This window comes from Equus caballus, chromosome 13, assembly GCF_041296265.1.
Source record: "Equus caballus isolate H_3958 breed thoroughbred chromosome 13, TB-T2T, whole genome shotgun sequence".
Classification (NCBI taxonomy): Eukaryota; Metazoa; Chordata; class Mammalia; order Perissodactyla; family Equidae; genus Equus; species Equus caballus.
The window spans coordinates 11,403,138-11,423,724 of record NC_091696.1 but is presented as its reverse complement, the minus strand read 5'-3'; the positions used below and the strand labels follow the sequence as shown (position 1 = coordinate 11,423,724).

The window sequence follows — 20,587 nt, the reverse complement described above, 5'->3', positions numbered from 1 at the left end:
AAAAGCAGCCACAGACGATGAGTAAACAAATGGATGTGGCTGAGTCCAATAAAACTTTATTTACAAAGCAGGTGGCTTGGGGGCTGGCCCGGTGGCACAGCAGTTAAATTCGCACATTCCGCTTTGGTGGCCTGGGGTTCGCCAGTTTGATCCCAGGTGTGGACATGGCACCATTTGGCAAGCCATGCTGTGGCAGGCGTCCCACATATAAAGCAGAGGAAGATGGGCACGGATGTGAGCTCAGGGCCAGTCTTCCTCAGCAAAAAGAGGAGGATTGGCAGCAGATGTTAGCTCAGGGCTAATCTTCCTCAAAACAAACAAACAAACAAACAAACAAGAAAACAGGTGGCGGGCTTGGTTTGGTCCACAAGCCCTCACATTTTACGATCTCTGCCCCAGTTAATGAAATAACCCTTGGCCAGGCCTGTTCAACAATGCTCCAGTGTGACATTGATAGATTATGCCACACTCTCCCCCTTCACCTTATTTCCAAGGTTGGATAATGGTTCTTGACACCCACATTCTAGCAGCCCCTTTCACAGCAGTGCCAGGCAGGTCTATCTCTCTTAGGAGATGAGAATGGTCCCTTGACCTCCCCTTTGGGCACATCGGCATTGAGCTGCTGAAGATTCTTTGGAGGGCTGACAACTTCTGAGCCCAGGCTTTCATGTTGGTCTGGGAATCAAAGGGCGAGTGAGTGAAGCCCCTGCTGGGTAAGAATCCTCTTCCCACTCTGTCCCTAGCCCAGTTAAGGGTGACCAGCCTCATCACCTCCAGGCCACAGTAATCCTGGCAATCTTTGGCCCAAGCTTTTCCAGGATGACCCAGAAGGGTGGGGGTTACAACCTCGGGGCATCTTTACCCTCCCTGCCTCCTATTCCTTATCAGTTAGAGACCCCCACCCACTTGGGCTGGAGAGTCAGGGTTCTGTGTGGGCCTCCAGCAAATGACATTGCCTCTCCCCAGCGCCCGAGGCTCAAGTAGGAAATGGCCTTTGCCAGGAAGTGGTGGTGGAAGCTCCAAATTTCCTTGGGGGCTCCTCGGCTGCTGCCCAGCCCTAGAGGAACAGCTGGAAAGCTGTTAGGGCTCCAGTCGCTAATCTGAGACCCCAGCCCCTGTTGCTTCACAGAGCTCAGGTAGGGCCTTATACTAAGCTATAGCCTGCAAAATAGCAACAAATCAAAACAGGGACTGATACACTTATCCCTCGCAGTGCCTCTCTCACACCTGTGTACACCTGCCTCCTCACCCAACTGTCCTCCTAACAAGAAGCTCAGTAGGCCACAAGCCCACTTGGCAAGCCAGTGACAAGCCAGCCGGGGGTCTTGTAGCAGTCTGCCTGGGCAGGGGGCTTATCCATCCACAACTGTCTGGCCGGCCCACCCACCCCCCCCCCCCCCCCGCCGGCCACACCTGCCTACTCCCTCATGGCTCCGTTCTCCATTCAGGGGCCTCTTGCTACGTATTCCAGGGCACACTTCCAAAGAGGGATCAAGGGTCCTGGGGAGCAGAGAGAGGCACAGCTCATGGTTCAGGCTTAGCCTGGACGAGCATGTCTCAGGACGAACAGAGCATCCTTCAGCGCTCCGAGCATGCGCCAAAGCGCGCCCAGATGCGAACCCCCGAGAGGAACTTCCGGACTCACGCATGCGCAGAGCCACCAGCCCCCCCCTACCCCGGTCCCTCCCTCGGGCGTTTCCCGCGCCTGCGCAAGATCCTCCAGTCCGATAGAGGGCAGTGAGCCGGTCCTCACGCGGGTTTGGCACCGCCGGCGTAACCCGGAAGCAGCCGCTAACCCGGAAGAGGTTGTGTTTTAGGGCTTTGGAGGGCGCGGTGGCGGCAGCTGCTACTTTGGAGGTGGTTGCGGAGCTACGATGAACGCCCCTCCCGCCTTTGAGTCGTTCCTGCTCTTCGAGGGCGAGAAGAAGTAAGTGGTGGAGCGGGCCGGGGCGGGGAGGGTCGGGCCGAGGGCCGGTCGCAGATTTGGGGGCTTCTCCTGCCGGTCCCCTGCCGGGGGGGAATGAAACAGCTTTGGCTTGAGCGTCGGCTCGGCCGAGTCTGCCAAACGTAAGATGACAGCAAGAACAAAACTGTAATTTAACCACATCCCAAAATGAACCTCACGAATATTTATAGGAATATAAAAGTATCCAGCACTAACAAGATTAAAGTCACAATTTCTTGCATATAAAAAAATTACCAAGCACAGCCCTGCGAGATGGTGGTGAGTCTCCCCATTTTGCAGATGAGGACACTGAGGCTCAGAGAGGTTAAGTAACTCCCCTGGGCACACGGGAAGTGGCGGGTCTGCATTCGAACCCAGACTGGCTCCAAAGTCTTTTTGCTCTGGAATCTGGCAGCCTCCTCGCTCGTCTCCCTGCCCGCCGCCTTTGTCCTCCGTGCTGCAGCCAGGGTGGCGGTTCCTAGACTCGTATCCGATCTTCATTCTCTTGCGTAGAACCTTCAGTGACCCCTCACTGCCTGCGGGGTGAAGGAGAGTGTAGTCTCGGGGTCGGACAGCCTGGGCTTGGCTCCTGGATCTCCCGCTTAAGGACTCTGTGTCTTTGGGCAAGTGACTCAGTCTGCCTGAGGCCCACTTTCCTCATCTGGAAAATGGGCTTATTACTGCATTGAACCACAGGGTTTTCTCTAAGGGGAGATTAAATGAGGTAGTTTATATCACGCGCTTAGTCCAGGGCTCAGCATGTGGAAGACCCTCTTAAAGGTTGGGCTTTCCTTCTCTGAACAGCCTGGCCTGCAGGGCTCTGTGGTCTAGCCCTTGCCAGCCATTTCAGTCTCCCTGAGAGCAGCGGTTCTCAACTGGGGACCATTTTGCCCCTAGGGGGCTTTTGGCAATGCCTGCAAACATTTTTGGTTGTCATGGGTGGGGGGGTGCTACTGGCATCTAGTGGGTAGGGCCAGGAGTGCTGCTAATATCCTACAACGTACAAGACAGCCCCTACAAAGAAGAACTATCTGGCCTAAAATGTCAGTGGTGCCAAGGTTGAGAAAGTTTGCTTCAGGAAAAAGGAGCCATCCAGAGTGGGCAAGGGTCCCCCAGGATGAGGGTGTGGCTGGGGTCAGGATGGAGACACCCTGCCGCTCTGAGTCAGGGGTCTTTATGGGATGAAGAGATTGGGAGAGGCTTCCAGGAGGACGTGGGACTTGAGCCTGCCGTGAACGGCAGGGTTTAGACTCAGGGGAGGAGGGGAGCCCCTGCCCCCCATCTGTTGCCTCTCCTCTTCCTAGGATCACCATTAACAAGGACACCAAGGTGCCCAATGCCTGTCTGTTCACCATCAACAAAGAAGACCACACCCTGGGAAACATCATTAAATCGTAAGTTCCAGGTCCAAGGTTCCCGGGCTGCGTTTTGTGGGGCTTTCTGAGGCAAAGCGCAAGTTCCAGAAGATTTTCTTGACTGTGTTTTTGTGCTAATGAGCGTGGAGAAGCAGTCAGGGTTAGCTCCCACCCACCAGCCCGTTTGTGACATGACCCCGGTGACACCTGGCGTTCCCCATGTGTGTGGCAGAGATTGGAACTGAGTAGAGTAGGAGGTGGGAGAGGGCTCTGTGGTCATCTGGTGCCCCTGGTGGGTACCTGACATTGGTTGGTGAGTATTTATTTACACCTGTGAAGTCCTGGCCAGGGTGGTGGTCATGACGTGAGTGCCGCTCTGGCCCGGAGACTTGTCGTTCTGCTGAAAATGCCATCAGTGAGGCCTGGCTCGCCCCGGTCTGCGTGCCGAGGCCGTGAGCAGGAGCTGCCCGGTCTCCTGGTATAGGTAGGGAGCAGGGTTGCCCGTCTTCTGTTCGGATGCCTCCCGCCCTCAGCCAAACCAGTGGTGCACCTGGGCTCTTCTGGGGCCCCGCTGCTCCACTCCTATGTGAGCCCAGTGTCCCCACTTGTGCTGGGGCGCTGCCTCTTGGTGCTCACACTTGACTGAGCTGCTCTGGAGAACAGCTGTGCTTGCCCAGGGCACAGCACACAATGTGCACTTCACGTCCCACAGCCTTGCAGAACGGTCCCCACGTGTGTGGACGGCAGCTGCCAGCCCATGTTGCCCAAAGGACTTCCACTTCCATTTCACTAACTGCTGGGAGCCGGGCCTTCTCCCCTGCTGCCTCTCCTTGCTGTGCCAGATGCTCTCTGGGGGCTGGGATGGGGCATTTGTGTTCTAGTTTACTGAATACTGACTGGAGTTTTACTGCCTAGGAAGATGTTTTTGGGGGCGTTGGCCCCAGTGCACTTGCTTACAGGCCTCAACCCACCAAGAAGCTCCCTTGGTTAGAAGGCCTGGTAAGCCCCAGGGACACTGGGCTCAGCCTCCTTCCCACTGCCCATCCCTGTGTCTCAGACAGCTGCTGAAGGACCCACAGGTGCTGTTTGCTGGCTACAAAGTCCCCCACCCCTTGGAGCACAAGATAATCATCCGCGTGCAGACCACACCAGACTACAGCCCCCAGGAGGCCTTCACCAATGCCATCACAGACCTCATCAGCGAGCTCTCCCTGCTGGAGGAGCGATTCCGGGTGAGGAACCAGATGCGCAGGCTCTATGGCCAGAGCCGCAGTGTTCTCACGCTCATGCCTAGGATGACCCCTGGGTGGTTTCCTGATTCATTTGGGGGTGTACAGAGGTGATGACAGAGCAGGGATCTCCACCACAGTCTTCAGGCAGCACAGACTAAGGGGTTATGGAGTTCAGCCCCGGGGCCTGCTGTCTGCACCCATGGGTGGGACCTTACCTAGCGCTCCAGGGTCTGCTTGTGAGCTCTTTGTGGTCCCTGTGGGAGCAAGGGGTGCAGTGCCCCATGGGGATGCTCCTCCAAGTCTCTTGTCTGTGGTGCTGGCTGCTCTGTGGTTTGTAAGGCCTGGGTGCTTCTAGGGCATTTGTCTGGCTAGGGGGCAGCTCATCCTAGGGTGGGGCTCCAGGAAGGGCCAAATGGTATGGTCACACCTGTTCCTGCAGGGACCTCAAAGTCTAGACTGGATTTAGAGGGAAAGATCCATCCCGTCAGATTTCTACATCTAAGTCAGATGCTCACCAGGAGGCACCTCTGCCCCACTGCCTCCCGCCAGGCAGCAGGACATGTGCTGCACACAAATAATGGGTTGGGCAGGGCTGGCTCAGAGGGTCCCTGGGGCTCGGCCTCCCTGCTCCCTGGAGCTGCTCAGGCCCGGTTTGCAGCCTCTGTTCAGTTCATGGCCGCGTTCTGGAGCAGGGCCAGAATTCCTGTCGGACCTCCGTCGGGGATGCTGGGCTTGCGTTCCCCATGCCCTCACCCTGGTCGTTCCAGCTAAGTGTGCTGTCTTCTTCCTCCCCCAGGTGGCCATCAAAGACAAGCAAGAAGGGATCGAATAGTGGGCTGGAAGGAGTCTCGCTTGGCCAGTTCCTATCCTGCACTGGGCCTTCTCCAGGCGCCAGGTGGAGAGCAGCTCCTCCCAGCTGTGGGCCTCCTTGTAGCTACCCCAGTGAGCCCCTCACCCCCGACACCCACGTGTCCTGTACATAGATTGTTTTATCTTCCTAATAAAGTGTGGCAGGGAAAAGACCCGGATGAGGCCTGAAGCAGGGGGGACTTCACAGCAAATGGATTGTCAGTCTCGGTGGAGGTAGATGACCTGTTGCAAAGCCACTCTGCGGCCACATTTCAGAGTGAATTGGCCCAAAGGCTCAGGTTTCTGTCAGAGGGTGGTAGGAACAAGCTCATTCTGGACAACTGGGAACCCGGGAGGAGGTGGTCTTGAGCAGAAGGGGACGGAAAACCTGTGGACTTCCGTGAGTCTCTGCTCTGGAAGCCTCAGCTGCCAGCTCTGCCTGTCACTCAAAGTAGGAGGAGCAGACGGGCCCACAAACGGCTCGCCACAGGCTTCTCTACCCCAGTAGAGTTTAATAAAAATAGTCAACTGTGAAAAGCTCCCTGTCATTAGCAAAAGCTGAATAAGTTAAGTTGTGTCCATGGGCCTCTGCATAGAGGCAGGAGCTTGTGCTCAAGGCTAGTGTTTCCTCCAGATGGCCACGATGTTGGAGTCCGTCAGAGCGGTGAGGTAGGTAAAGGTGGGGTTGGCCACCACTGTGTTCACCATGGTCTTCGTCACCGCCTGCCCGAGGGCCCGGGGCTGGGGCCACTTAAGGATCTGGTGGGAGGAGAGGGGGCTGGGCTCCGGCTTCCTAGACACCGGGCCCTTGTCCTGCACCAGGCCCCGGCAGGGCGGTGGGAGTGAGCTGTGCATACCTGCGTGGGCGCCTGCGGGGCTGCCAGTGGCAGAGGCTGCTGCGTCAGGATGCGCTTGATGTCGTAGACCCACACGTTGCCCTCCTCGTCCCCACAGAGCACAATCCCTTCATCTGCCAGGACACAGAGAGTGGAATCTCAGGTGGGGCAGGGGGTGGGCAGAGCTCCAAAAGGTGGCAGGTGGGACGGTGCGGGTGGGCTCACCAGGACAGGCGCTGAGTGAGAAGTAAGCCAACTCAGTGTGGGACCACTGCAGCCGAGCCAGGACCACTACTGCCACCGTGGACTGGCTTCCTCGGCCCAGCCACGTCTGGCTCCAGCTCCATAGGCAGATGGTACCCAGGCCATTCCCCTTGGAGGCTGTGCGGGGAGAATAGAGAACTGTGCCTGGGGGGGCCCCCTCTCCAGTCACTTCCTGTCCCACAGTGGGGACCCCTCTGAAGCCTTCAAACCTAAACCCCAGGCCAGGGAGAAGTGACCCATGAAGGCCTTACCAGGGCCCATGTGGGTCCCAGGAGGCCAGGCTGTTCTGAGTCAGGCCCACTCACCCACGACATCGTCATTCACAAACGCCAGCCCATCCACTCGCCGTCGAGATGCCTCGGAGCCCTCGAAGACGAACTCCACGTCACACACCCTGCGGCGGCAGAAGACGCTGGTGGGCTACTCCTTACACATTTTGTAAAAGCTGCTCATCCACTCAAGTGGCTGCCAGGGACCTACTCTGGGCTCTGCCCTGTGCAAAGGTCAACAGATGCAACCAGAGAGACCCCTCCCGGGCCTTAGAGGGGTTCCGCTCTGCCCTGGAGGTGGGAGCCAGCACCTCAGGCTACTGAGTCCCAGGTGCTGGGAACTCAGAAGCATGAGGGGCTGCTGCTTCCAGGATGGGAGTGGGCTGTGTGGCCAGGAAAGGTTCTGGAAAGAGGCAGTGTCTCTGGGACTGAGTGACAGATGAGCAGGAGTTTGCCAAGCAGCTGAGCACTGGGGACCGGAGGGGAGATTTGGAGCCTGAGGACAGTGGGAGTAGCTGCTGAATGTTTCCAAGCTGAGACTGTGTGTGGGGTCACACTGCTTGGAGAGGCCATGCAGCAGCAGCCTGGAGTCCTGAGAGGCCACCTGGAGCCAGAAAGGCAAGCAAGTAGCAACCATGAGAAGCAGATGCGTCTGAGATGCAGGAGGAAGGCCACACACAGGGCTGGAGACCAGGCAGACGTGGGTGGGCAGGGAGGGGGCAGGCCCAGGGCCACCGCCAACACATGGCTGGACAACAGCCACAGCCTGTGTGGAGACCTGCCCTCCTTCCCTCCCAAGCAGCTACGTCACCAGCCTACCCTGGCCCAGGTAACCCTGCCACCTCATCTTGTGCCATTTCCTCCAATTTTCCAAGCTGTGGCCAGACTTCCATGGCCAGTCTTCGGTGGTCAGCCAGCTCTCGCCGCCACCGGCCCTTGGCACATGCTGTTCCCTCTGTGTGAGCACGTTCCCTTCCCTGTGCCTGCCTGATGCCCTTGCAGGGGACACTGGGAGCCTGAGAACCCATCTGTCTACCACCAGTCCTTCTGCAGAGGCCCACTGGCCTCCCTGTCCCCCTCTCAGACCGAGACCTGATTCTCTTTCCTTTGTAGCTTTGTGGGGTTTGAAGTGGCCACCTTTGTTTAAGGCCTGTCTCCCTGACTAGGCTGTGGGCCCCACGAGGGCAGGGACCCTATGCCAAGCCATCTCAGGCCTTCTGGGTGGTACAGATGGGCCACAGGCCTCACCCTGGCCTTCCCAGGGCCTCATCCTTGTCTAGACACATCTCTCTTGTCCTCCATTAGTCCTGGGATGCAAGTTGCTGTCCCCACTTTACAGATGAGAAAATTATGCTAGGACAGAGAAAGGTCACTCTGCTGGGGGGGTGGCAGGACCTGGGGTTGGTGAAGCCCCAGGTTGAAGGGGAGCTGATCACAGCCCAGTCCCCAGCCCAACACCAGGGAAGGAATGGGTCACTTGGGCGTTTCCTCGAGAGACTAGGAGGAGGTGGGATGGGGCATGTGGTTTGGGCACCACCCCTGGCAGGTGTGCCTGGGGTCGGACATCTGGACCGGCAGCCACCTGGCTCAGAGGCTTGGCTTTCAAGGCATCCCCGCCTGGCCTCACCTCCTCTTCTGAGGCTGGTCCAGCCGCACATCCCAGCAGCAGCAGCCACCCTCACAGCCAGCCAGCAGGTAGGCATCTGGGCAGGAGGCCACTGGGCAGAGACGCAGGGGGATGGAGGTGGTATCGAGCGTGAGCAGCTGGCTGCCGGCACATGAGAGAGACAGCATGAGCCCATGGACCCAGGGGTCTGCTCACCCTAGCAGCCATTCCCTCCCCCCAGCCCTCCCCCCAAGCATCACCTGGCCTGGAATTCATAGTCGTGGTTGGGCACCCCAATGTCCCAGAGGATGATCCGCTTGTCATAGGAGGCCGCTGAAGGGGCGATGGGAAGAGGACGGGTGGCCCTGAGGGCCCTGCTCCCTCCCGCAGGCTACATCCCAGGCTGAGACCATGGTCCCAAGGCCAACCCTCCAAGGCCGGGAGGAAGGGCCATGGCTGAGAGACAGAGAACTCAAGGACCTACAGTCCCTGTCCCGCTCTAACCTAATGCACCCCACGCCAGGCAGCCATCTTTTGGAGGCCTCTGCTCACACAACACCTTTGTTGGGCTCACCACACCTGAGGGCCAGGGGTATCACCCAGGTCAGACAGAGTGGCTCAGCTTGCTGGAAAGCTCCAAGGCCACAGAGCAGGAGGAAAAGCAGGGTCCGAAGCCCAGTCAGTTGTCCGTGAAGCCACGTTGGTCCCACCACAGACAGAGCCGATCTCGCAGCCCAGTGTGAGGCCCACCAGCCACATGAGCTCCCACCATCCCAGGGAGCACTGAGGCATTGGGCTGCAGGACGGGGGTGCTGGGGAGCCCCGGGGGGATGGGGAGAGGGTCTTACTGAAGAGGTGGGTCTCGTGGGTGGGGCTGAAGCAGAGGGTGGCGATGGCCTTCTTGTGGGCCCGGATGACCCCGCAGCAGAAGCCGGCACGCACGTGCAGCAGCCGGACCAGCCCCCGCAGGCCTGCAGCCGCCAGCACGCTCCAGCGCTTCTTGTGGCCTGCCTGAGTGACCACCATCAGGGCTGTCCAGGCCACGGAGAAGAACTCCTTAGGGGGAGAGGGGGCATGGTCACCAAGGGGCAGAGCTGCGTGTGTGCACAGGCATGCAGGATAGGCTGGGAAACTGAGGCCCAGCAGCAAAGAAAAGGTCACCTGGTGCATAGGAGGCCGAGCCTGGACCCCCAAGACAACACTCCCGCCCCCAGGAGTCAAGGCTCTGCCTGCCACCCTGCAGGAGCAGGCCCTGGCACTCACCTCGCCTGGCGCCTTGTACTTGTGCAGTACGATGCCCGTCTGGCAGTCTATCACACACACAGCCTCCCCGCCACACGTGGCCACAGTCTGGGATGTGGCCCCTACATGCCCTGTTTTGGGGGGTCAGCCTAGTAAAAACATTTTCTGTAAAGTTCCCCTCTGCAGCTCCCTCTTCCTGGCCTTGACAATACTTTTAAGCTCTCTGTTCCTCCAGATTCCCCATCCACGCAGGCGGCCCCCTCCAGGCGGCATTCCTAGGTTCCCTTCTTGTTCCCTGTGGCCCCCGCCCTGTCCCTGCCTGCCCACCATGCATGTACCCTCCTCCCAAGCCGGCTCAAAGGCGCAGGCCCAGAGCTGCGTCTCCAGGTCCCGAGGGCTGTTGTTCTTGCTGTGGCATTGTAGGAAGTGCAGGGGCTCCAGCTTCGGGGCAGGCTGTGGGGGCAGAGTGGGGTCATGGCAGCCCCAGCCCTAGCTCCCCACCACATGCTCCCTGCCACCTTGCTAGGTTACCTGGCTGTCATCAGAGCCCACGGGGCTGCCCTCCACCGGGGCGGTGCACACCCGCTTGTTGGGAGAGAGGTTGAGTGGGACATCATCCGGCCGTTTCAAGGCACCTGGCTTGGCCTGTGGAGGGGGCAGGGGGCCAGGGGCGGGCTGAGGGCCTGGTGACCATGAGCTCATCCGTCCAGGCTTTCCTCCTCCCCATCACAGGCTGGACTGCACCCTCCATGGTGTGGGAGACAAGGGCCAGTCCAGGGTCAGAGGGAACTAGCATAGGCATCAGAGACTGTCTCCCGGCTCATTTCCTGGGCCCCCTCTTCCCTGCAGCCTCCCTAGGCAGGAAGGGCAAGGCAGGCCCTAGGAGCCCGGGGAGATGCATGGAACCACACTCACCCTGGGCTCCTGGGCAGCTGTGGCTTTTGAGGGCCTCTCCAGGCTGTCTGCCTCATGTACCTGAATCCCACTAGAGGCCACCAGTTCCTCAGAGATCATCCGCACCTGGATGGGGCCAGGCCATCAGGGAGCTGAGCATAGTCCTGGGGGCCCCCAGCCCCTCCCCAGATGCCTGGACAGCGGGAGCTTGTGCTTCCCAAGGCAGGAAAGGCCCTTTCCAGCCCATAGGGCTGCCTTCCCTGACCCGCCTTGGTCCCCACTGCCCCTCATGGCCAGAGACCTCCAGGGAAGCTCAGGGCACGGAAGCCAGCAAGGAGCTGGGAGAAATGACCCCCAGCACAGTGGGGTGAGGACATACCCGCCACTGGGTGAACTCGCTGAGGGACTCGGGCCCATAGCGGACATCCCTGATGGCAGACCTCACAAAGTCCTCCTGGGCCTTCTCCGCCTCCTCCTCTGGGCTCAGTGTAGCCATGAACTTCTCCCAGTGAGCTGTGACCTGACACCAGGCACCAGATTCAGGCCCAGCCCACCCCAGCTCTCCCGGACCCTTCATGGCACCTCTGCCTCCAACCTCACGGGCACAGCTGTCTCCACCTCCCTGTCTCCTGCAAACCACAGCCTTCTCAGCTGCAGGCTGAACAAGCCTAAGCAACACACACGAGTACCAGCCCCAGGAGGAGGGGCTGGCCCAGGGTAAAGGCACTGTGACGGCGTCTCAGCCTCCCCTGCGGGGCCCCGGCCTGCACACGGGAGGGCACGACCTCCAAGCACAAGAGGCCAAACACCACAGCCAGGCTCAGAGCGGCACATCAGGCCAGGGGCTAAGGGGCGAAGAGCCTCTGTTACCCCCAAGAGTCCTCCAAATGTGCACTTCTGTCACCCCATCCCCAAGGTCCCCGACTCCTCCCAAGGCCCAGACCCCTCCCAGCTCCCTCACCCTGCTGGTCAGCTCCCGGTTCAGGCTCTCCACCTGAGAGGAAGTGGAGGAAGCATCCTTGCCATTGACCTTACGGAGCTTGGGCAGGAGAAACGAGACTTTCAGATTGTCACTGACCTGGGGGATGAAGAAGGAGTGGCTTGGGGGTGCCTAGCCCCAGGCTCAGGGGCTGCTGAGCCCGAGCCCAACAGAATGCTGGCCCTGGGCATGGGGCTGGGGGTCCCCCACGTACTGTCAGGAAGGGGTTGCCCTCTAGGCTGAGCTCCTCGAGCTGTGGGAACTGGCACAAGGTAGTGACGTCCCCCAGCTGGTTGTTGGCGCAGCGGAGGATGCGCAGGTGGGACAGGCCCAGGTTGGCAGGCAGCGTCTCCAGTTGGTTGTTGGAGAGGTCCAGCTCTTGCAGCTGTGTCAGGCGGCTCAGGAGCTTGGGGTCCAAGTGCTCAGAGAGCAGCTTCAGCCCTGACAGGCTGGGGTGAGATGAGGGGCAGACCAGGAGGGCTCAGGGGCAGGCGGGCCTCCTCGCCCCGCCTCTGGCAGCCCAGGGGCCTCCGAAGGCGTTTTCACCTGGCCTCTCTTGCGCATGCACAGCCTCTCCCCAACATCCCGCTTTTTTTAAATCTTAGAACTCGGGCAGCATGGCCCGCTCAGGATGCTTTTCCTGACTCTCTGGGGGCGCTCCTCTGTAATTGTCGCAACAGGTTGCTCAGTACTCTTTCTGCAAGACTCCCCAGCAGCCCGGGCCTTCTTCAGGGGAAAGGCCACTTGGAGCCAGCTCGGCCCATCTCGTAACGAGAGGACGGCGTTTGGCCCCAGCGATTAGGAGAGTTCGCCGAACCGAGAGAGCCGTTACGGGGCAGGGCAGGGAGTCGGCAAGGGTCCCCGCCCTTCTTCCCGCCCGCCCGGCGACCACAGCCCGGGAGGCGGGCTGTGTGGCCTCGGCGCCGCGGACCCCCAGTCATCCCCGGCCCGCCTCTTACTCCAGGCTCCGGATCTTGCCCAGCCGGTCGCTCTTGGGTCGCCCCCGCTGCATCAGCAGCCGCGCTGAGAGGGGGCCCATGGCGAGGAGGCGCGGCCCGCGCGGGCCCGATCGGCGGCACCAGCGGCGGCCGAGCCCGCTTCTCCCGTCGGTGGCGCCGCGCGAGCCCAGGAGGTGGCGCCGCGCGAGCCTGGTGGCAGAGACGACCGGAAGGAAGCAGCCCGCGGACCTCGTGCCCTGCGGACCTCGCGCCCTTGCGCGCGGACTACAACTCCCAGCGGCCCCCCGGCCCGCGGCTCCGCGCCTGCGCCTTGCGCGCCAGGACGCGGCGATGGCGGCTGCGGCAGTGGCAGCCCCCGAGGTCCTTCGGGAATGCGGCTGCAAGGGCATCCGGACCTGTCTGATCTGCGAGCGGCAGCGCGGAGGGGACCCGCCCTGGCAGCACCCACCGCAGGTGAGGTCTGGGAGAGGAGCCGCGCCCGCGGCTCCGCTCTTCATATGGGGAAACTGAGGCCCAGGTTGGCCATGAAGACGGGCCCCAGATCGAACGGTGTCAGGGGCCCTCGCGGTGGGGCGTTGCGGGGAGAGGAGGTGAGGGCTTTGAGGAGGAGGCTTGGAGTCGGGAAGGGGCTGGGACGCGGGTGCAGTCCGACCACAGCGCGCCTCTGGGGCTGCGGGGGAGTCTGACAGCAAACCTTCATGTCGCCCCCTGTATCTGGGGCTTGGAGCTTCACGGGCCCTCGGGGACACGACACGGAACGAGAAGAGGGTCCGAAAACCAGGGCAGAGGGCCCCAGAAGGCCTTGGACGGAAATGGGCAAGGAGGAAATTAATGCAATTAATTAACCAAAAAGGACTCAGAGCCTTTGAGCTGCGCAAGGACGTTCCAGCGGGGGGACTGCTTGGGCAAAGGCCTGGGGGAGGTGCGTGTGCTCAGACGGCGTGATGCTTCCGGTGAGGGGGTGACACGGTCGCCGGGGCCTGGCAAGGCTGCACTGGTCCTGAGGCTGTGGAGAACTCCTGAGGGTTTTAAAGGAAGTTGCAAGTGAATTTGGGAAAGATCGTGGGAGGGGTGGGGCGGACAGGAAGGTGTGGAGGCTGGGAAGCCAGACAAGAAACTGTGGCAGTGTTCCTGGTAAGAGCTTGGAAGGTCCTGTGGGATCAGTTTAGCAGTTCCTCAGAAAATTACGAGCAGAATTACCTACGGTCCAGCCCTTCCACTTCTGGGTAGATACCCGAAAGATACTGACAGCGGGGTCTGGAAGAGATACTTGCAAACCCATGTCCGTAGCAGCACTATGCCAACAGCTAAAAGGTGGAAGCAACTCTAGTGTCCATTGACAGATGAATGGATAAACAGAATGTGCTACTTTACCACAATTAAAAACTTTAAATAGCAGTTAAGTTCACGGGTTCGGATCCTGGGTGTACATGGCACTGCTCATCAAGCCATGCTGGGCAGCATCCTATATACAAAATAGAGGAAGATTGGTACAGATGTTAGCTCAGGGCCAATCTTCTTCACCCCCCCCCCCAAAAAAAAAGCCAAAAGTCTGAACAGTGCCGTGGCTATGGGTGCGGAGACACAGGCTCTGTGGGGGTAGCACCTTCCCAACCTGATGGCTGGGGGACAAGTGAAATGTCCAGCGTGTCCCGTGTGAGGTGCCAGGAGAGAGAACGTGGTGGTTCAGGATGGGGTGGGGTGGTAGCAATGCCTATGGAACATAAAGGGGAGGAAGCAGAATTCACTGGGCAGGGAGGACCCCAGACTGCCTGTAGATCTGACAGTCACAGCCAGCCCAGCCGGAAGCTCCCGAGCAAAGACTGCCCATTAGGGAGTCCCGTGTTGGACAGAACCACTGGCAGGGGCTGCCCAGGACGAGGATGGCCCCCCTTGAAACCTGAGGCAGGTCCTGAAGGCCCTGTGGCAGGAGGTCGTTAGGCTGGCACTCCTCGAGGAGGACTGGCAAATTCTGATCTTTCTCGAAGGGAAATTGAGGCAGCGCCTGTGGCTGCCACAGCATAGGGCAGGGCCCAGAAACGTCCCCGCCTCGGCTGGAAAGGGCTTCTCCCCTCCAGCCTCCCAGCGTGTGCCGCTCCCTCCCTGGGCAGCCCCGGAGCCTCAGCTTTAGGGGTAGCATATTTCTCGAACTCCTGGTCTAGGCAGAATGCTTTCACACACTTTAATCCTCAGAGGCTGGAAGGACAGAAGATGCCCCACAGCCACAGCCACTGCCAGGGGGCAACAGTGTGGAATCTGAGGCTGCTTCCTGGCTGTGCAGCCTCGGGCTAGTTCCTTAACTTTGCTGAGCCTCATCTGTAAATTGGAGAGTGAAACATGATCATGCAGATGCTCTTCCTTGTTATGAGGAAAGTGAAAAAGGAGAGGGCTTAGGGCCCTTCCCAGGAGGTTCTGCCTCCTTCTGGACTCCAGCTGCCTTCCAAAGTGGCTTCGGGGAAGGATGACCCATCCGGCAGGGGCTGCTCGCGAGGGGCCTCAGGGGCACCCGTGTGCTGAGGCAGGGCTCCAGTGGCTCCAGGACCCCTTCTTTCTTGTGCAGAAAACACACCGTTTCATTTACTACTCTGACACTGGCTGGGCCGTGGGGGCCGAGGAGTCTGACTTCGAAGGCTGGGCCTTCCCCTTCCCGGGTGTGACGGTGATAGAGGACTTCGTGACCCGGGAGGAGGAGGCCGAGATGGTGCAGCTCATGGACCGGGAGCCCTGGAAGCCCTCACAGTCTGGACGGAGGAAGCAGGTAGGCGGGCCCAGAGCTGGGAGGACGGTCGCCCCGCTGGGCCCCTCCAGACTCCTTGTCCGGAGCCTCTTTGCTCACCTCCCTCTCAGTGCTCTCCTCCTCAGCCACACCCCTCGGCCCCCAGGGCCATCGAGGGGCAAGCCCCCTGACCTCAGAGCACGGTGGGCAGGGCTGCTGAGTGGTGTGCCTTGTCAAGGGGGATCTAAAGCAGACAGCCGCTCAGCTCTTTCCGCGCCTTTCTCTAGCTGGCCTGGTGCTGGTGACTGTCACGGTCATGGTCGGGTTAAGGATCGAGGAGGGTTTCTTGAAGGCTACCAGGTGCCTTCCTGTCTGAAATTCTCTCCCCATCACTGTCGTCTCCTCGCACCTGTTCTGCTGATCGGGCCTCCACATCCTGCACTTTCCCTGTGTCGGGGGTCACAGCTCCCTCCTCCCTCCGTTCCTGGGCTCCAGCGATCCTCCACTCCCCAAGGACCTCGAGCCAGCCATCAGGCTGCCTTTCTCTTTGCCTCCCCGGCCCGTCGGCTTTCCTCACCAACTTCCATACCATGGCCAGTTACACTGTCACTTCCATTTGTTGTACTCTTTGCCCTCACCCACAGCCCTGGTTGAGTCCAGCCCCACCCCGCCCCTGGGCACCCACTTGAGGCTTGCTGGCGGGGCTCCCCAGCTCTGCTCTCTACCTCGAGCTGGGCCTTTCCTGCTCCGGCAGTCACACCGCCCTCACCCCGGCTCGTTCACTCTGCTGCTCTCCTTCCACACCTTCTCTTTTCACTCCCCACTCCGCTGACGACCGGGCCTCCCTGAGAACACAGCTGCCTGTGCTGTGCCGACACTGTTCCCCTTACCTGAGCCCCTGGCCAGCTGGATGCTGTCCCCTCCCGCTCGGAAGACACTGTCCAGCGTTGTTCCCCTCTCTCTCCTCGAGATCAGATTTGCCTCAGCTGGGTCTTTTCCACCAGCCTACCGGTGAGCTCCATCTCTCTTGTCTCTGGAGCACAACTTCGCAAGAGCTCTTGGATCTCTTCAATTCCTCTCCTCCCTTAACCCTCTCAAAACCCGCGTCCACTGCTGACCTCCATGCCCTAAACCCAGCCCATCTGCAGGCTCGGTCCTTGGGGCTCTTCTCTCCCTTCTGTGGACGCTCCTTGGCTGCTCTGCGCGAGGCTGCGCACGCTGTTGGCGTATTCGGGACACCCATGTTCGTACCTCCCACCCAGGCTTCTCTCTTGGTCACACCCTGCACCGGGCTCTGGCTCCTTGTCCCCAGCTGCAGCCCCTCAGGGTCCCCATCTCAGCCAGCTCCATCTTCCACCTGCTCAGGCCGGAAGCCATGGGTCTTTCCAGATTTCTCTCTGTCTCTCCTTGGTAGTTCCTGTCAGCTCTTTCTTCCTTCAAACATACCCCGAATCTGAGAACACACCCCCCCCATCGCCACCCCCAGTGCAGGAGCTTCCCGCAGCAGCCCTCGCCCTTTGCGGTCAGCTTCAGTAGAGAGAAAAGTGAACCTGCTGATGTCCTGTCCAGTCGAGTCACCGCTCTGTCACAGAGCCTGCAGAGCCTCCCCTCTCAGCCCAAAGGCAGAGTCCTTACAGGGCCCTGGAAGGCCCTGCACTGGCCGCCAGCCCACCCTTCGTGTCTACTTCTGCTCTCAGCGTGTCGCCTAGGGCAGTCACCCAGCCTCCTCAGTGTTCCTTAAATACTCGGGCTTTGCTCCTCTACGCCCTGCACTCCATCTCAGGCTTCTGCCTGCTGCCACAAGGGGTGGCCTGCAGGAGCTGCCTCGCCCCGGCACTCTGCGACCTGCAGAGCCTGGGGGGGCCAGGACATTTCCACCGGGCGGAGCCCCCCTCCACAGGAGGGGCACCCGAGGGGGCAGGAGTCTGCGGATAAACGCTCCTCTCTTTCATCGCTCAGCCTACAAATCTGAGTTGTGTTCCAGAAGGCTCCTCTCTGATGTGTTTTTGTTTTTTAGAAAGCGGCTACCTACCATGAAATCGACCCACTTCAAGGGCACAATTCAGTGGTTTGATTTTTAGTATATTCACCATATTGTGCAACCATCACCACTACCTGGTTCCAGAACATTTTCATCACCCCAAAGGTGGTGATAATCCATTGGCAGTCACTCCCCACTCCTCTGTTCCCCAGCAGCCACTGATCCGCCTTCTGTCTCTGTGGACTTGCCTGTCCTGGACGTTTCACATAAACGCGAGTATATAAGACGTGACCCTTGCGTCTGGTGTCTTTCAGTTAGCGTGACGTCTTCAGGGCTCATCACTTTGGCGCTGCATCAGCGCCTCACTGCTTTCTCGGGCCGAGCGATATTCCACTGTGCAGAAGTGCGTCGTTCATCCATTCATCCGTTGGTGGACACTTGGGTTGTTTCCACTTTTTGCCTGTTGTGAATAGTGCCGCTGTGAACGTTCATGTGCAAGTTGCTGTGTAGACGCCTGTTTCCAGTTCCTTTGGGTGTGTAGCTAGGAGTGGAACTCTGAGTCATGTGCTCTCTTTGCCCTCGTGGTTCTGAACCCCAGTTGTGCCCGGCGCTGACCGGCAATGCTGCTGCCTTGGGTTGGCTTTCCCGCCCTCGCTGCTCATCCTTCCCAGATCCTTACTCCTTTGCATCACGTCCTGGAACAGGCCGCCTGCCCACGGGCCTTGTCTCGGCTCTGCTTTCTGCAGTACCTGGGCTAGGACATCCCCTCGACACTTCCTATCCCCCTTCGCTGCTTTATTTTTCTCCTTAGCATTTACTGCTGTCTGCTGTTGGCCGTTTATTTACACCTCCTTGGTGTTGGCCTCTTCCTGCTAGAATGTCAGATCCACGAAGTCAGGAATTTTTGCTTGTCTTGGTCGCTGTCATTGAATTCTTCCTACCTGGTCTGTGATCCTGTTTCTGTAAACTCACACGTTTCTCCACTTCTTTCTTGTCCTCGTCCTTCAGGACTACGGCCCCAAAGTCAACTTTCGGAAGCAGAAGCTAAAGACCGCTGGCTTCAGAGGCCTCCCCAGCTTCAGCCGGGAGGTGGTGCGGAGGATGGGCCTCTACCCCATCCTGGAGGACTTCCGGCCTGTGGAGCAGTGCAACCTGGACTACTGCCCGGAGCGCGGCTCGGCCATTGACCCCCACCTGGACGACGCCTGGCTGTGGGGGGAGCGGCTGGTGAGCCTCAACCTCCTGTCCCCCACGGTGCTCTCCATGTCCCGGGAGGCGCCTGGCAGCCTGCTGCTCTGCTTGGCCCCGTCGGGCTTCCCAGAGGCCTTGGTGGAAGGTGTGATGGCCCCCAGCAGGTCCGTCCTGTGCCAGGAGGTGGAGGTGGCCGTGCCCTTGCCCTGCCGCTCTCTGCTCGTGCTCACGGGAGCCGCGCGCCACCAGTGGAAGCACGCCATCCACCGGCGACACATCCAGGCCCGCCGCGTGTGTGCCACCTTCAGGGAGCTGTCGGCTGAGTTCTGTCCTGGCGGGAAGCAGCAAGAACTGGGGCAGGAGCTCCTGCAAATCTCTCTCTCCTTCCAAGGGAGGCCCATGTGAGCCGCCTGCCAGGGACAGGAGCTGGCGCAGGGTGTGGCCGGGGCCACCGGCGCCAGAGTTGACCACGTGCCAGGGCTGAGGGGGAGCCCGGCACTGGGGCCTTTCTTCCCAGCTCACTGGGTTTAGAGAGGAGACTGCACGACCCCCTGAGGCCACGGCAGTGGGAACCCTGCCCGGGCACTGGTTTTGATGGGTCTCTCAGGTCAGTCCCCTTTGACCTGCACCATGGCCACTTGTTCGAGTTATTTAATTTGTCACATTTTGAGGGCAGTGGCATAATTTGAGCTTAAAAATCATTGGCACCACTTAAAACCCTCTCCTTTATCTGCCTCTAACACGGTTTTCCAACGTCCCACCTGTGGTCCTGTCATTTGGGTAGCGTGTTGGATTGGAGAACGGAACTGGCAGATGATCTGAGGTTTTTATTGTTTCAGACTTCAGGGCGGGTGAGAGCTTCTGAGTCAGGCTCTGCTTGGTTGTGCCTGACCCTGGGGGTGCGAGATCCATGAGGACAGGGAACTCTCTCCTGAGAGTCGGGTACCCCCCCGCCCCCACAATACTGTTAAAAAGTTGGGGGGGAGGGGAACATCTCTTCAGCTCCCAGGACAGCACAAAGTGCTTCACTTTCTGGCACTTTCTGGATGGGTGGCTGTCCTGATGCACCTGCGGCCAGGTGGGGAGCAGGTCGTGGAGGCTGAGGGCGATGGCGTGGGCCCTGGCTTGCATGGCCAGCCCTCTTTCCTGCTGCTTCTATGACAAAGTACACTCGGCTCACTGGCCACATGCTGGGAGCCAAACTCTGGGGAGCAGGGCCCCATCACAGCCCAGAAAGCTTCACGTCAGCACTGGTCTTCACAGTCACTCTGGAACTTTCTGAGAGCTGTCAGGGTAGGGGAGCCGCTGACCACTGTGCACTATCTGCAGAGTGGCATCGCGGCTGCCAGGCCACTGGCTCGGGCTGGGGAACCCTGCACAGACCCAGTGGAGAGGCTGCTTGGGCTTCTAGTGGCTGAGGGAGCCCAGCTGCCGGTGCGGGGGTGCTGGGCTCCCAGCCACCTTGACTGCCGCTCCCTGGGTCAGCTTGCTCGGAGCAGGAGGGCTGAGGACAGCTTCCTCCCAGGTACTGTGACCTCCATGCAAGCCCTCTAGCTCCGGCTCCAGGTCCCATTCGGATGCAAGGCTGGGTGGAGCTCCAGCGATCCTGCTGCATCTGCGCAGCCAAGCAGGCTTGCGGGCTGCCTGTTCCACTGGGGCCAGCGGGGAGCCGCTGCCCTCACAGGCTGGGCCTTGGAGCAGCCCGCTCTGCTGCTTGGAGCCTGCAATATGCTCTGCTGACAGAGGGCTCCGGGGGGAACGCTGCACACCCAGACCCATTGGGGAGAGGCCTGTTAAGGCTAGGGGAGCCACTCGGCAAAGCCCGTTACCCCTGGAATCACCCAGTGCTTGTGAGGGCTTGACAGTGGGCCCTTCAAAACCATGCAGAACACAGCACAGGACGTGCTCCCTGCCGTGATGGTCAGTATGGCCCTGCAGGGGACACCGCGGGATGTGCTCCATCACGTCACAGTCAAGGTTGTGACCTGGAAGCTACTACATGAAGACCATCAGGCATGTGTGCCCGCTGTCTCACTTGAGCATCTGCTGCTCAGGCCACCCACTGAGGTGGCTGGGGTGCTTCAGCCACTGCCCTTGACGGGTCTGAGGGGCTGCCCCCAGGAGCCACAGCCTGAGGGGTACGCGGTCTAACCCCGTATTTCAGGTGGCCATTCCTGCATTCAGCACGCTTTCCCTAAGTGCCAGGCGGATGCAGTGCTGACTGTCTGCCTGTTCCAAGGCTCTTGCAGTGACAGACTAGAAGGCACAG

General features: G+C 59.9%; 3 protein-coding genes across 4 annotated transcripts; 2 read left to right on the top strand and 1 right to left on the bottom strand.

The window, feature by feature from the left end:
- Window positions 1–1,721: 1,721 nt before the first annotated feature.
- Window positions 1,722–5,554, top strand: POLR2J (RNA polymerase II subunit J). Its single transcript, XM_001504471.7, has 4 exons — window positions 1,722–1,927; window positions 3,250–3,339; window positions 4,358–4,532; window positions 5,329–5,554. Exons 1-4 carry the CDS (start codon window positions 1,875–1,877, stop codon window positions 5,362–5,364), a joined length of 354 nt encoding a protein of 117 aa, XP_001504521.1. The 5' UTR covers window positions 1,722–1,874; the 3' UTR covers window positions 5,365–5,554.
- Window positions 5,555–5,876: 322 nt separating this feature from the next.
- LRWD1 (leucine rich repeats and WD repeat domain containing 1) lies at window positions 5,877–13,137 on the bottom strand. Of its 2 annotated transcripts, XM_014729911.3 has the most exons (15): window positions 12,431–13,137; window positions 11,686–11,920; window positions 11,454–11,570; window positions 10,872–11,012; window positions 10,514–10,618; window positions 10,130–10,243; window positions 9,937–10,051; window positions 9,620–9,729; window positions 9,205–9,412; window positions 8,617–8,689; window positions 8,378–8,518; window positions 6,787–6,875; window positions 6,443–6,598; window positions 6,239–6,351; window positions 5,877–6,140 (listed from the first exon to the last, which is right to left on the bottom strand). In XM_014729911.3, exons 1-15 carry the CDS (start codon window positions 12,925–12,927, stop codon window positions 6,000–6,002), a joined length of 2,355 nt encoding a protein of 784 aa, XP_014585397.3. In that variant the 5' UTR covers window positions 12,928–13,137; the 3' UTR covers window positions 5,877–5,999. The 2 variants fall into 2 exon arrangements, with proteins under 2 accessions (XP_014585397.3, XP_023511170.2); XM_023655402.2 differs by lacking the exon at window positions 11,454–11,570 and having other exon boundaries at window positions 12,431–12,654.
- Window positions 12,955–18,723, top strand: ALKBH4 (alkB homolog 4, lysine demethylase). The gene is made up of 3 exons (XM_070232575.1): window positions 12,955–13,020; window positions 14,991–15,188; window positions 18,136–18,723. Exons 1-3 carry the CDS (start codon window positions 12,955–12,957, stop codon window positions 18,721–18,723), a joined length of 852 nt encoding a protein of 283 aa, XP_070088676.1.
- Window positions 18,724–20,587: the final 1,864 nt, after the last annotated feature.